General features: G+C 51.0%; 1 protein-coding gene across 1 annotated transcript; it reads left to right on the forward strand.

Annotated features, from left to right (window-relative positions):
• The first annotated feature begins 9110 nt into the window (after nt 1-9110).
• Nucleotides 9111-13017, forward strand: FOXC1 (forkhead box C1). The gene has a single exon (XM_053397027.1). It carries the CDS (start codon nt 10079-10081, stop codon nt 12008-12010), a length of 1932 nt encoding a protein of 643 aa, XP_053253002.1. The 5' UTR covers nt 9111-10078; the 3' UTR covers nt 12011-13017.
• Nucleotides 13018-15561: the final 2544 nt, after the last annotated feature.

Here is a 15561-nt window from a genome sequence, read left to right on the forward strand (position 1 = left end):
TTTCTGAGTGTCAGTCCTCATGTAGCCAAAGCAGCACCCACACACACGAGGGAGGCATCAGCAAATTTTTGGAAGAACGCCAAGGTTTGCAGAAGTATGGAATCAACATTAATAATAATAGTAATACTAGTAATAATAATAATAATAATAATAATAATAATAATAATAATAATAATAATTTTATTTATACCCTGCCAAGACCGGGCTCAGGGCGGCTAACACCCCATATAAAAACAAATTGATTGAAATACAACTTAAAAACAAGATTAAAATACAACATTAAAACATTAAAATACAGCCTTATTTCAATGGAAACTCAAATCAAAAACTTTTTTGGGGGGATGAAAATGTCAAGTCTTCACCAAGGCTTTCACCATGAGGTAAAAGAAATTTAAATTCTCTCAAACCACCCAATGAGGGCGGAGCATATTAAGTGACCAAGAAACACTGGGAAACAGAAAACACAGGAGGAATAGAATGGAGTCGTGCAGAACTGGACACCGGTAGATGGCTGAAACTCTGAACGGGTACACTCCACACTGCAATATTTTGTTGCAGCTCCCCCACTCCACTCTCAATATGATCATTCTTCTTTCTGACTTTGACTAAGAGCGTGTGGTTGCTTGCATGGAGCCAGGCTGGCCAACGTCTCGTCTGACTAATTTCTGGCCATAAATGAGGAGGTGACTTCGGTGTCTCTTCCGTGGGTGTCGGCTTGGCTTGGCAGAGCAGGCCAAACACACAGGATGCAATTTGTAACCCATAAAACCCCTTGCACAATTTCCATTAATGTGTAATGCCTGGGGATTGCAACCCTCCGCAGGATTGCAAAGCTTCCCCTGCCCTCTGCTGTGTGTTGGATCAGCTGGATGAAAAGAAAGGTAACTCTTCTGGGCTGCATCTCTATGTGGGGGTGTTTCACCTGCTGTTAAAGAGACAAGAGCTGCGTGCTGGGAGACAGGAGGAGTGGAGTAGTAATTCCATAGGCATTTGTCCAAATCCCACTGGGCTGAGTCCATATAGAATCATATAGAAGTGTAGAGTTGGAAGGGGCACAAGGGACATCTAGTCCAACCCCTGCAATGCACAGCCTGAGTGGGCTCAAACCACCAACCATTGCACCACAGCAGACGTGTGCCGATGTCCAAGTGCCACACCTTACCTATTGCGCCAGGGGTATTGCAAGCTTAATCACAAGGACATCGCTGTAGAAACCCGTTGCAACTACTAATCAGGTCAGTTTAGATATTTCCCTTACTGGTTCAGTAATCAGAATGAGCATTCACACACACAAAGAGGCCATCTAGGGCAGAGGATATTCGGCTGCTAGAATATTATTTTGCAGAGCAAGGCCTTTTGCTGGGACATATGCAGGCTTCCAAAATTTCCTGCCCCTTTCCAGCACTCTCTTTCTTAAACCTTGTTGGCCTTTGAGCATCTGTTAACAGCTGCAAAGCTCAGGTGCTGGAGGAGACTCTTGAGAGTCCCACGGACTGCAAGAAGATCAGCCCTATCCATTCTGAAGGAAATCAGCCCCGAGTGCTCACTGGAAGGACAGATCCTGAAGCTGAGGCTCCAATACTTGGGCCACCTCATGAGAAGAGAAGACTCCCTGGAAAAGACCCTGATGTTGGGAAAGATGGAGGGCACAAGGAGAAGGGGATGACAGAGGACGAGATGGTTGGACAGTGTTGTTGAAGCTACAAACATGAGTTTGACCAAACTGCGGGAGGCAGTGGAAGACAGGAGTGCCTGGTGTGCTCTGGTCCATGGGGTCACGAAGAGTCGGACACGACTAAACGACTAAACAACAACAGTGAGGCCCCATCTTCTTGTCCATACATATAGACAGACACACAAGCAAACGAAGTTTATGCAAAAGTCTGCCGTGGAGCCTGCACATACCCCGAGTTCTTTTAAGTATGAGCAACGTCCCTGAAGCGCCCAGACTGTATTCTTGAAGAGGCCTGGGCAGCTTAAGGCAGCAGGAGGGCCAGATTACTATCGGGACCGGCAGGGGGCGCTCCAGTCACACAGGCTGGAGATGCCAATCCACAGGTGGCGTTGCGTCGTGCACGGCGACAGAGGATGGGAAGCCAGCCCGGATTCAAATCGTTTCTTCAGAGAATTGTTGTGACCCCACGTCCTGCACCACGCCCCGCTCTTGAGAGGCAGCGAGAGACCCTGTGCTCCAGAGTCACGCAGTCTGACTTTGGAGTGGTGTAAAACAATGGATCCCGTTAGGAAACAGACCTGTTGATCTTTTTGATTTCCAGAGAGGCAGCGCTTTTTGAGCTACCAAATTCGGTGAGAATTTTTTCTGCCAGGTTCCTGGCTTGAGGGTGCAGTATATGCTTAACTCGTTATACGAGTTGGCGTGGGCCGGCAGCATCAGCCACCAGCCTATGGCAAGACCGCAGGAGTGAGACGGGGAGGCAATTTTCTCCTCTGGTTTTGGGATATCTTTTATTATTCCGGATTGGAAGGAGAAGCCCCCCGCTTTCTTTATCTTTCTGGCTGGAAACGGGGTTTAATTCTCCCAGGACAATAAAATATAAAATAAAATTAGTGGTGTGACTCCTCCCCCGCCCCTTCCACAACGCCCATCAACGAAGCTTAAGTGGGACAGAGCTCATCGCAGACCTGCTTTTAACACCCTCGGTGCAATAACACCACCTGCCTTCGAGCAAGTGCAGAGCGTCCCAGAGAAGCTGCAGACTTTCTTTTCAGTCGGTGAGCTTTTGCTCATTGGACTTGAAGAACTGAGTTTTAAGAAGAGGAAGAGGAGAGAGACCCGCGACGCCGAGAGAGAATCACCCTGCAGCAAACCTAACTTGAACCAATGGGGTTTAATTCTGAGAGGGTTTAGGATCGGGCCGGCTTCCCCCTCGCTGCTGCCTGTTGTCTGGGTCCAGCCAGGTGTCCTTTCCAGCCAGCCTAAACAAAGAGATCTAGAATAAACAAGCAGCAACAAAGCAATTCAGCCAAGGAAGCGAGAAACTCAAACTTGGGGACGCGGGGCAACGCTGGGGGTGGCAGGCGACCCTGGGGTTTCATGACTCTCCGCACGTTCGGGAAGAATCCCATACTATTATTTAAGCCCTCCCCTCCACCCAACCCCCCGCACTCCCTTCCAGTCTCCTGAGAAAGCAGAGATAGGGAAAGGAAGAGAATATGTCCATTTCCAAGGGGCTGGATCAGGAAATCCTTCTCTCTCTCACTCACTCACTCTCTCTCTCTCCCTCCCTCCCTCCCTCCTTCTTTACTATCACCTGGGAGGGGGAGGGAGGGAGGGAGGGGAGGGGGGACACGATGGGACCCCTGCAGCTTTTAAACATCCAACAAACAAGCAAGCAAGCAAGCAAGCAAGTGACGGCATCCATTCCTGACCAAGCTGAGAGCCAGCAGGAGGGGAGGAGAAGGGATGGGAAATCTGCCGGTGGGATCCTCTCTGCAGGAAAGAGATTCCTCTTCCCGAATGCCCCTCGGGATTGGCCCCATGGACCACGCCCGGTTGCCTCCCTCGAGGATTTCCGCAGGCCGTCGCGCAAAACGGTGCCAAGATGCGCGTGCTTTGGAGAAAAGGTGTCATTCCGCATCCACAGATGTTTTCCCCGTCCCAACCGCCCCATATTTACGTTTATTTCCAGGAAGAGGTGTCCCACTTAACTACCCTTTCCCGCATACCCCAAATTTCACACACAACAACGCTAGAACGCCTCTTTAGGAAGCAAGGAAAGGCTTGTCTTGAATCTGAAGGGAAAGAGAAATAGCAGCCGGGGTTTGGGAGTCAGGCGGAGCGGAGGCTACGATCCCCCGAAGGTGCTGCGGAAATGAATGGGGCTGACTTGCCAAGGAAAGGGCGCGGAAGTTCAGCGAGAAAGGCACTGCGCGGAAACTGCGCGTAAGCAGCTTCTCTGAATCAACATCGCCTGGAGAAGTTGGCGGGGTCGTTCTTTCAAAATCAGCTGCAAAATTATTTGAAAGCGCCTGGAAGGCTGGTGCGCTTTCGGGTCCAGAGAGAAAGAAAGACTGTGTGGACAAGGAGGTGCAGGGACGCCCTGTAGGGTTCAAGCGCCAATCCAGTACCCAACAGCTGTGCTTGCGTTTGGTCTTGCATTTACTTGGGACCCAATCTGAAGCATTTTTGCCCCATTGATCTCTAAAACAATAAAACACAAGCTTCACTCTGGGACACTGAAATCAAACGCGCTCAACTTTTTGCCTTTGTTTCTAAAGCACCTCGCATCTGAAACGCCTCTGAAGTCAGTCTTTCCGCACTCAATGAGACTGACTCCCCAGTAAGCGCGCACAGAATTGCGAGCTAACTTGTTAAGCCCTTCTGAAATTAATGGGACTGGCTCTCAAGAAAACGCGTTTGGCCTCAGCCAGTCCCCTTGTTCTCCTGACGTTATACATAACTGGTTTTGTAAAACAGGGACGGTTTTCTGCCATGCAAAGAGAGACAAATTATGCCACCAGTATAAAACCCCGATCTAGAACCACAGCCCAAGTCGTCGTCCCACTAAAGGCATCCTCTACCCAAATTCATTTATTTGTAACTTTATTATTCAAGAAAGTGGAACTTTCCTCAGACCAAAATCTCTTAAGGATAGGAGTGGGGATGTATATAAAAAAAGTCGCGATCCTAAACAAAAAATGAAAATCAAACCGCGTTGGTTGCAAATAAATAGGCCCTAGGTCGGGGTGGCGAGGCAGCTTAAATTCGTTGCCTAACAGAGCAGTCCTAACCATATATATTTAGAAATAAGTCCTATTGAATTCTCACTTTTAAATGGGGATTTAGCTCCATGGACACTGCTTCTGAGTAGATAGGGTTGCGCTGTTAGCTGGACTTCGGAGGGAAAGATGCGCAGTTCCCGCCCCCGCCCCGACTTCTGCCTTAGGCACCCATTCAGCCTGCCATCCCATAAACCGCAGCAGGGGACTTGGTGGAGCAGTCAAGGAACTGCGTAAAACCTCTGGCAAAACTCGGTGATGTAAAACACAAACGCTCCTTTCTTCTCTTGGATGGCATCCAAAAATCACCTCACTTGGGAGGGTGGGGTCGATTTTTTTTACCTCTTTATCACACGGAGAAATCCCTACCTACGTCCGCAGCTCGATTCTCGGGCTGCTAGTTTCGCAATCGCCGCGATTTGTCCTAAGCGGAGCTACGAAGCCAGAAATAGGAGCCTCGGATGAAACAAAACATTTCTCAAGGATGGAATGCAGGAGACATTGCAGTTGCAAGCCTAGCTCTCCCTTATTTAAGGGGATAAATCGCACTGAACTCGGAGGGAACCTGACTAGCAATCTTCCTATGCATTTACTCAGAAGTAAATCCCTCGGCATTCCATGGGGCTTTCTCCCTGGTTAAATTTCCCTAGGGCTGCAGCCTTAATTCCGATTACAGTAAAGATGCATTGAGTTGGACTGGTCTCCTACACAAGTTTACTCGGGAGTAAGGGAATGGGATTGGTCATCGCACCTGAGTCCACATAGCGGCCCCAATCCAGAGACGAATTAACCTTTGGTGCGGCAATTGACAGGACATTCTTTCGAGTAAACAGGAAGAGAATCGGGCTGCAACTTTAGCTGAATCGGGGCCGCCGGCTAATTGTGCAGTGTTGCAGGTGGCTGAAAAATAAACAACCCACAATTTATTGCAATTCTTGAATTATGAGCATATACACGGGGAACTTGAGATATTAAAACAAGTATACTGAGATGGTGAGGGCTTGATTTAATTATGTCAATGTCAAGTCGATCATCTTGCCCTGAGAATACCAGCAAGGGACTTTGAACTTTATTGGACCCGGGGAATGGGACGAATCATCCAGAGCAGTTTGCAGCCGAGCTACCGTAACGATTCGTCTGGCGGGGGCCGCGAAAAGGCCCGCGAAAGGCGTTCGAATCGCAAGCCAAAGGGAGCGAAATGCTTCGATCCTGAAAGCTCTCTCGAATTTTGAAGGAAAGCAAGAGGCGCCATTTCAGACGGGCGAAGCCTGGAGCAGGCGAACAAATGGCGCAATAACGGCCTCCTCCTCCGCGAAAAAGCACTGGAGGTTTTAAAGGAGAGAAATCAGAGATTGCAGCCGGCTCCCCAACGGGTATGCAGTGCGGGGGGGGGGGGCAAATCCATGGCTGGTACTGACAGCGTGTGACACTTGGCTGTTTATACAGCGTGACAAATGTGTGAGTTATGGGGTGCGGGTTCTGTGTTTCTCTTTCCTGCCCCTCCATCAGTTTACCCAGCTGCCACTTTAAAAAAAAAAGTTTGATTAACTAAATCACGACTGGGGGCGGTGGGGGGGAGGAACCGCGATTCGTTGTCACGTCAGCATAGACCTGCCGTGACTTCAAGACCACTCATTCATCCCAAAAGGTGAAGAAAGTGGAGCGGGGTGGGGTGTGCAATCCGGGAGGCAAAAGGTTGGTTGTTGTTTTTTTGACACATCCTCCGAGTGAAATTTTGTCACCAGCTCAGGGAAGACCAAGTGTGGAGACTCCTTGCACCAAGACACAACTCACACGCACACTGTGTAGGACCAGCTTAAATCCACGACTTAATTTCTTAAATTCCAAGGGAAGGTATCCAAGCACGTGTTGAAGCCTGCCAATCAAACCTATGGGACCTACAAGACTTTGGAGATGCCGTGTCCTTAATTAAGGAGCCCCCTTCAATTAGCCCACGTATAATCTTTGTTCCCAACACAAAGCGGGTCGAGGGACACTTATTTGCAAAGCAAGTCGCAAGAAGGTGTTAATGAAATTTATTTTAGGAACAATCAGTTTGAGAGCGGGGAGTCCGGGGCTGGAGTCGATTAAAGTCAAGCAGTTATTTGCCCAAACCTTGTACCTTTCACGTTAGAGTTCCTTCAGCAGTTTGCTAAAATGTCTAAAATAGAGCTGCTTTCTTGCATATCCTATTCGTGATTCATCTTTAAAACATTTTGCCCTGCGCGCACGCATATTTTTTTGCCCTCCTGTTCGCAACTGTCCGTCTCTCTTCTCGTAAGAACAGCCCTGCAAACTTCTCCCGGTTCCTGTTTGTTGAAGAGTCCTGTGTAACTCGAAGGCTGGCTCTCTCGTGCTCCCACAAAAAAAAACCCTCTCCTTGTCCCAGTACCCGTTTTGTAAGTTTTGCATCCCAAACCTAAATAAGTTTAACTGAATGCCGATGCCACCAGTTCAAGTGGCAGTTATTTCGTAGCAAATGTGTTTACAATCCAGACGCTTTCAGTGCGAAATTTTCTCATACCCAGTACAGAGGAAGAAGGGTTCACTACCTCAAAAGATTGCCTGGACAAGCCAGCAATATATATGAATGACCTGACTATGTTTATAAACACTGCATAAGCAACCATCGCTGTCTTTCCAAGCTGTCACGGGAAAAGCCGATTCATAAAAGGGAGCTTTGGAGAACTCGCCAAAGGCTTGTCAAATGGCAGAGAAAGGAATCTCTTCGGGAAAGTTTGGTCAGGCAGCTGGCTGGAGGGAGCGCGGGAGCGGGGCGGGGCTGCCAGGGGGGTCCGGGGAGTCTTTGGGGCCCCTGCTCCTTCCCTCCTTAATCCGGATTCCGGCCTGGTGTGTGGAGGATCGGTCGAGGATGTTCGTTAGCTCTTCCTTTGCCACTGGAGGGCACAGAGGACTGACCCCAAGACCGTCGAAGGGCGTGAAAGGAAACTTACACATAGGAAGTCCAGGCAACAGCGAGTAGGTCGCACACGCAGAAAAAGGGGTCGGTTAGAGAACCAAGGCCTTCTTTACTGAGAAGCGTGTTATGGGAGTCTGTAAGGAGCACTGCGGGAGGGTGGGGAGTTCAGCCCGCGATGTGTGAAAGGGTTACATAGAATAGTTGCGCATTTGTGCATCCTCACAAGCTAAGAAAAAAATATGGCCTGCAAATTTGCATCAAGAACACTGTATCTAAAGAAAATTAAAATGCAACAAGATCTAATATTGCGATCGGCAGATGTGAATGTTGGCGCGTGCCTTTGCATATTTGTGCATGCGGGTGTACGAGATGGCATTGCATATACCTCGTTCGACGCACTGGTTATAATGGGACGCTCCCAGCTCGGGTTTATATCTCTGCGGTTGAAATCAGTGGAACTCAATACCGTAGAAGCACGATCCAATAACATATTTATTCGGAGCACATATGAATATTCCTATCAGCAGAAAACTCCGCTTGCCTAAGGTTTGTTTCGCTTGTGTAATGTACATATATTTTTACTTCTTTGTGTCACTTGAATGATGATCCGTTGTCGGCTTCTGGAAAGAGTGACATGCTCTCGGCTGTATTGGTTCATTAACTGGGAGCGGGATAGGGGAAACAGAGGCACGACAAATAAAACGTATTAAGACCAAGGTGTGGTTTTTTTGGTGTTTTTTTTTTTTTGCAGTTTCATGGGATCCTTAGTCATGCCTAACAAAAAGATTTTTTTTTAAAAAAAAAAAACTACAGTGAGAGGCATGCGAGGGAAGCCCTCAAAACAATGATTTAACTTTCAAAAACTCCTCAGGAAAAACGAAGCCTTTTGTGCCCTCCCCATTTTGTTGTTCTTCAGCAAAGACGACGAAGAGTTTTGTGAATCCCGAAAGCTAGCTCCCTAATTTTAAGTTGGCCTCTGTCCTGACAAAAGTACTCGGTCGCTGTTGCTTGTTTGGCTGCAAACTGTATTGTCTGCAGAAATAATATTTGTGTGCGTGTGTTAGGATTTGTGTTTATGTGTGTGCGCGCAGGGCCGGTTGATGAGCGCACAGAAAATGTGTTGGTGTGTGTTTTTTTTCATTCCGGAGCGAGGAGAGTGCAACTTGATCCGCAAACCTACTCCTGTGTGCGAGGGAAGCATTGGCCTCGGGCCGCGCGGAGGAGCTATATACGCGCGAGGGAGGAGAGGGCAGGGCGACGTGCGCGTGTGTGGCCAGTCCCAGAACTATCATTCTCCAAGTTGCTGTTCCTGCCGCCGCCGCGGCTTCTGCTGAAGCTACGAGCCCAGCCCGCCCCTTCGGAGCTCGGAGGCGTCTTCTCATTGGCTACGCCACCGGGGCGGGGCGGGGCCTCCCAGTCTCGAAAGAAAAAGGGAGGGGGAAGGGAAAGAGGGGAGGAAAGAGGAGGGGAGGAAAGGAGCCCTGCGAGTGCGTAAAAAAGTCCTCGCCTTGGTGACGGATGCTCAAAAGTTCAAGAGTTTTTCCAAATGCTTCTCCGAGCAGCGCGCGGCTGAAAAGAGACTGTAGGAGAAACGGAGGCAGGAGGCCGCGCTGAACAACCGCAGACCGCTTGGGGAAGGTGGTTTTTTGGGGGTCTTTTTTTTTCTTACTTGAGTCCGAGAAAGAGAAAGAGAGAGAGAGAGAAAATATCCGGTCTCTCGCGCCCCTCCAACCAACGCACGCTTCTTCTTCTTTTTTGTTTCCTTCGCCTGCCTCGGTCTTTATTCCTTTTTTAAAGGAAGAAAACTCAACCTGTTGTCCACCTCCGTGGAAGAAGAAAAACAAGAGGAAGGAAAGGCGCTCGGGAAATAAGCGACGAGGGGGTTTTGTGCGCTCTGCTTTACGCAAAGGAGCGCGCGCGACTCCAGTTTCGCCCTCGATGGAAGTAACTGGCTTTTCCTCTCGGCGGCGGCCGCTTCCGTGGAAGCTCGGCGCCTTGTTTTAAGAAGAACAAGAAGGAGTAGCAGCAGCAGCAGGAAGAAAAGGAGACTTATTTCCCCTCCCTACGACCATCATCAACCCACCCCCCTCTCCTTTCCATTTATTTAATTTTTTGGCCCGCTTGAGTGGGGGAGGGGAAAGCAGCAAACTTTAACGGGACCCCGAAGTTTTCGTCCGCTTGCTCGCTCCCTTTTCGGGGGAGGAAGCGGGGCGGAAAGGAAAGATCCTGGTCGCCTCTTCTGGTTTATACTTTTTTGGCTCTGGAGCTGCGGAGGGGTGGAGGGGGGAAAGCAAAGGCGGAGGCGGCGGAGGAGGAGGAGGAGGCGGCGGAGGAGGAGGCGGAGGAGGCCAGTCTGCTGCTGCTGCTGTTGCTGAAGCTGCTGCCGCTTGGTCCGGCTGGCTGGCTGGCAGGGAGGCCATGCAGGCGCGCTACTCGGTCTCCAGCCCCAACTCGCTGGGAGTGGTGCCATACCTGGGCGGCGAGCAGAGCTACTACCGCGCGGCGGCCGGAGGGGGCTACGCGGCCATGCCGGCCCCGATGAGCATGTACTCTCCGCACCCGGCGGCCCACGAGCAGTACCCGGGCGCCGGCGGAGGAGGAGGAGGCGGAGGTGGTGGTGGAGGCGGCATGGGCAGGCCGTACGGCCCTTACCCGCCTCCGCCGCAGCCCAAGGACTTGGTGAAGCCTCCGTACAGCTACATCGCTCTCATCACCATGGCTATCCAGAACGCGCCGGATAAGAAGATCACGCTGAACGGCATCTACCAGTTCATCATGGAGCGCTTCCCCTTCTACCGGGACAACAAGCAAGGCTGGCAGAACTCCATCCGCCACAACCTGTCGCTCAACGAGTGCTTCGTCAAGGTGCCCCGAGACGACAAGAAGCCCGGCAAGGGGAGCTACTGGACCCTGGACCCGGACTCGTACAACATGTTCGAGAACGGCTCGTTCCTGCGCCGACGGAGGCGCTTCAAGAAGAAAGACGCCGTCAAGGACAAGGAGGAGAAGGAGCGCCTCCATAGCAAGGAGCAGACGCAGCAGCAGACGGCGACTCGACAGCAGCAGCAGCAGCAGCAGCAAGACGGAGGTGGGCAGCAGCAGCAGCAGCAGGCGCCTCCGGTGAGGCTGCAGGACATCAAGACGGAGAACGGCTCGACGTCGCCCCCTCGAGCGCTGTCCCCGCTGGGAGGCGCGCCCGTGGCCAAGATCGAGAGCCCCGGGAGCTCCAGCGCCAGCAGCCTCTCCAGCGGAGCGGGGAGCCCGCACGGCAGCGGCGGCGGCAGAGCACTGGGCTTGGACCCCCCGACGGCCGCCGCCGAAGCGCCTCCCAGCCAGCACCCGCACGCCCACCACCCGCACCACCACTCTCACCCGCACGCCCATCATCACCATCACCACCACCCGCATCTCCACCACCCGCCGCCGCCGCCCCACCACCACCCCGGAGGGCCCCCCGGGGGGGCGGGCGCCGGCGGCTTCAGCGTGGACAACATCATCATGACCTCCCTGCGCGCTTCCCCGGGGCAGGGCGCCGGGGAGCTCTTGGCTTTGCCCCCGACGGCCTGCACCGCAGCCCCGCCGTCGTCGTCGTCGTCCAGCCCCTCGAGCGCCTCGACGTCGCGGACCTCGGCGCTGCCGCCGCCTTCGCTGGCGCTCAGCAGCTGCTATTCGCCGGCTGCGGCTGCGCAGAGCGCGCTCTACAGCGCCCCCTGCAGCCAGGGCGTCAACACGACGGGCAGCAGTGCCATCACGCAAGCCGGCGGCGGCGGCGGCGGCGCCAATAGTTATCACTGCAACTTGCAGGCCATGAGCCTCTACGCGGCCGCTGCTGCCGCCGCTGCCGCTGCTGCCGGCGGAGAAAGAGGCGGCGGAGGCCACCTGAGCGGCAGCCCGGTGGAGCAGGACCCCCTTCCCGAGTACAGCCTGGCGGCCAGCAGCAGCAGCAGCGCCTCTTCCCTCAGCCTGAGCCCTCAGGAGGGGCACCCGCAAGGCGGCGGCGGCGGACGCCTGGCTTCCTGGTACCTCAACCAGGCCACGGCGGTGGGCGAGCTCGCCCATTTGGCGCCCGCCTCAGCCGCAGCGGCCGCGGCGGCTGCTGCTGCTGCGGCCGCTGCCGCCGCCGCCTCGTCGTCCCCGTCGCCGTCGCCGTCGGGCTACCCGGTGCAGCAGCAGAACTTCCACGCCGTGAGGGAGATGTTCGAGTCGTCGCAGCGCCTGGGCTTGAGCAACTCGCCCGTCAACGGCAACGCGGCGGCGGCAGCCGCCAGCAGCTGCCAAATGGCCTTCCCCGGCAGCCAGCCGCTCTACCGGCCCTCGGGCGCCTTCGTCTACGACTGCAGCAAGTTCTGACCGAGGAGAGCGGCGAGGGGAGAAGCGGGCCCTCAGCCGCCGCCGCCGCCGCCGCGCTCTGAGGGGACGCTGGAGAAGCCGTGTTTCCACTATAAACACAAACACACGAACCCGACGCTCGGTGCCCCCGAAGCCCGCGCAAAACCTCCACAGACTCTTACCCAAAGACATCCTTTTTATTAACTAAGGACATGGTTTGTTAAAGGACAGTGTTACTCCAAATAACACGTAAGTTTGTGCTTTTCTTCCTTGCCTTAAAAACAACCCTCCCCACACCCAAAAAGAGAGGGTGCCTTCTTCCCTCGCCTCCCTCTCCGAGAGGCTCTGCCGGCCGCGTTGTGTGGCTCCCACCCTGCGCGCCCTTTTGCGCCAGCCTTATTGGCTGCTGGTCCGGCGCTTGGTTGGGCGCCGGCGACTGAGCGCGCGGGAAATGCCAGCCAACCAGCGGCGAGAGTCTCGCGGGGATAAGTCAGCGGCTCCATCGAATTCCACGGGGTGGTGTGGATCGCAGCCCTCAATGAAGGCGCAATCCGGGTTCGCTCAAGCCCATACGAGTTTCGCCCCTGATTTGCAAGCGACGCCGCCTTAGAAATCCCCTTCCTTTCCTCTCCCCTGCAAGGACTCCTTTATACGCAAGGATTTGTTTCGAAAATGTAAATGGATGCATAGTAATTTATTTTTAAATCTGTAGTTGGATCTTTTGGACCAAACACCAGAAAGTGTTCTTTTTACCCCACCCCCTCAATGCTTTCAGAAAGGTTGACTTTAAAATAACGTTAAACATTGATTTTTGTTTTGTTTTATTTTCATTTATATATATAAATGGGGAGCTGTATTAATCTTATTTTATCGTTTATCATTTTTTCCTTTTTTTGTTGGAGATACCCTGAAGTTACTGCCTTGCTTGTTTATTAATAAATTACCATTCAGTTGGACTGAGACCATATACGTCTGGATATATTAACCCCACTTTTTAAAGGAAAAAATTAAAAATCCTACAGCTGAAATGTTGATGGTAGAATTACTTTCTTCCAGTGTGGGCTAAGTGAAAAATACATTTTTTTAAAAAAAAAGTTTATTGGGTAACTCGCTCCTATCAACCGGTTAAACCAAAAACAACAGAATTTAAGCTTCTGGTTAGTCCTAAACTTGTAAATAAATATCATTTATGTCAATCGATTTTTAAAAATCTATGTTGGGTGTGTGGGCTTGGATGCGGCTGGAATCGACTTAAAAACAAATGTTGATTCCACTGGCTGTTGCTCAGGTTGCTGCTGCTGCTGTTACTTATGAGTTCTGACTATTATGGTTATTAATCTTAGCGAATAGGTGGAAAATGTAAGCCACCAAGCCATCACTGTTGCGAGGCAGCAGATGCAGAGGGCTTGAGCTATTTGACAAATATTGGAGCTTAGAAATATATCCACGGAAGGCCCATGGCCGTAATCTGTCCCATATCAAGAGGAAGGCGTTAAAGAAGTCGCAGGAGGTCCTGATCTTCATTTGCAAATTAATGCGTGCTTTTATGAAAAAAATGTGACATTTATGCATGTGCACGTTTCTGAATTTTCTAAATATAGGCAGCTATATATATCCTTAAAACCCTTTCTTCCAATGTGAACTAATAGGGGAGGGGGGGCTGCTCAATTCTCTCCCCCGAACATGTTTCTTGGGCAACTCGTTCCACAAACCATGGCGTCCTGGATTTGTTTCGCCTTCCCTCATTATTCTAGACAGGTCGCTAGTTCTTAAGTATTTTTTGCTGCTTTCTCAGGGAGCGATTCTATATACACAAAGAACTTAGAAGGAAAACTAGTCTCCCTTCCTCATTGTTACCTAGAGTTGGAGTAATTTCCCCCCTCTCTCTTACGCACACAAACACACTTTAAGCAGAAGAAACCCCCTTTGCGGATGGCTGCAAATAGCAACGGGTGATGTTTTGGTCAAATGTAGAAACTCGCCTTCAGGTCATCTCTCAATGAGGTTTGCAAGGAATGGAGGAAACACCTTTGCCCACTTCGTGAATAACCCAACAAAATGCAATTTAGCCTTTTATTTGTGAGGGATCGGCCGCGCTGTCAGAGGCGAGGCGAGGCTGTCTTTCTGGGGAGCCTCCGGTGAGCATTTTTCAAGAGAATGCAGCTCCTATCAGGCGCTCTTATCGGAGGCAACACTTGGCAGTAATTGCTCCCGGGTTGTTAAAGGCCGCAAACAGTAAATAAATCCGGGCTAATTTAATTAAAACCTGAGTAGGCGCCTTCTCATCTTAGTCGTGCTTCCAGAGTAGCAAGCAAACAAGAGCTCAGAAACTTGGGGACGGATTTTCCTCGCTTTTTACTGCATTTCCCTATCGGAATTAATCTCACGCAATTGCACTCTTGTGATCTTGTGTGTTTGTTTGTGAATTGGGCATTTGCTTTCTTTTTCAAAGTGCTTCGAATTGTGAGACGTAGACCCGGATTGAGGGTGACGCTGTGCGGATTTATCCTATGTATGTGGCTTGTTTGAAAGTAGGAGCCCTACTGAGCGCAATGGCATTTACTCTCAGGAAAGCGTTTGCAACCTCGGAATTGCACCCTGGGAACGATTCTCCCCTCCTTTATTTGCGAAGAGCACTTTCGGAATGCGGCAAAATACTTTAATTATTAGTAGGTCAGCTACTAGTCTATATAGCTTGGACTTGAATTTAAACCACAGTCGATCTGCAATTCAGTTAACCTAAAGTTATTAAATATGTGAGGACTCCGGAGTAAAGAAGTTAAAATTAGCAGGCCTACCTAGAATATGAAATCGGCCTAACCTCAAAATACTTGATTTTAACCGTGCTAGGGATGGAGTTGTGACTCTTTTTAAGGCACCTACTTGCTACATTCCATTGAACTCAATGGTCCTGAGTGAGCCTGCTGAAGTTTGCTTTGGCGCACAGCTTGCGATGTGGCCTTAACTGATCTGGCCTTAGCACGACTATCGATTCCCGATTCAAAGAGAGCTCCACGAAAGTAGCTGGATCACTTTCGATTTGATCTTTTTTATTTCGGAATAGATTCGTATAGATGAGCCTTTGTACGTTTTGAGCTTAACACATCCAGTTCTATCTAGCAAACCAGAGCATGTGGCTAGTTGAAGTTGGCTCTCCGAAAGCGAAACGAACCATGGAAACTTTTTCAAAGTTCCATTCAATCCAGTGGGAGAGAATCGGCCTGGCTTTGTGCTTCACTCTCCCACTGAAATCAAACTGCAGCGCTCATGGGCATTTATAATTTTGGCTGACTCTCGCGCGCTCTTTGTGTTTTGTACATATAAGGAGCCAGGGAGAAAGGAAGGGAATAATCGGAGGTGGGCAACCCCGTGTGTTGTCACATCCCTTCAGTTTATTAGCGGTGTCTTTTCAGAGCTGGGGTGGGGAAACCAAGTTGAGGAACCTCAGAGGTGGTCCCACCACGTTCTACTGAGGCGTCGGTGTGCAAGCCATCAATGGGAGACACTCTTGGTTTCAGTGAGCTCATAAACGGGGAATTTACGAACTGTGCTTATGTCGGGCTTATTCCTTA

Source organism: Podarcis raffonei, chromosome 7, assembly GCF_027172205.1.
Source record: "Podarcis raffonei isolate rPodRaf1 chromosome 7, rPodRaf1.pri, whole genome shotgun sequence".
In the NCBI taxonomy this organism is placed as follows: domain Eukaryota; kingdom Metazoa; phylum Chordata; class Lepidosauria; order Squamata; family Lacertidae; genus Podarcis; species Podarcis raffonei.

Coding starts and splice junctions, on each gene's coding strand:
- FOXC1 (XM_053397027.1), top strand. CDS start 10,079: ATGCAGGCGCGCTACTCGGTCTCCAGCCCCAACTCGCTGGGAGTGGTG.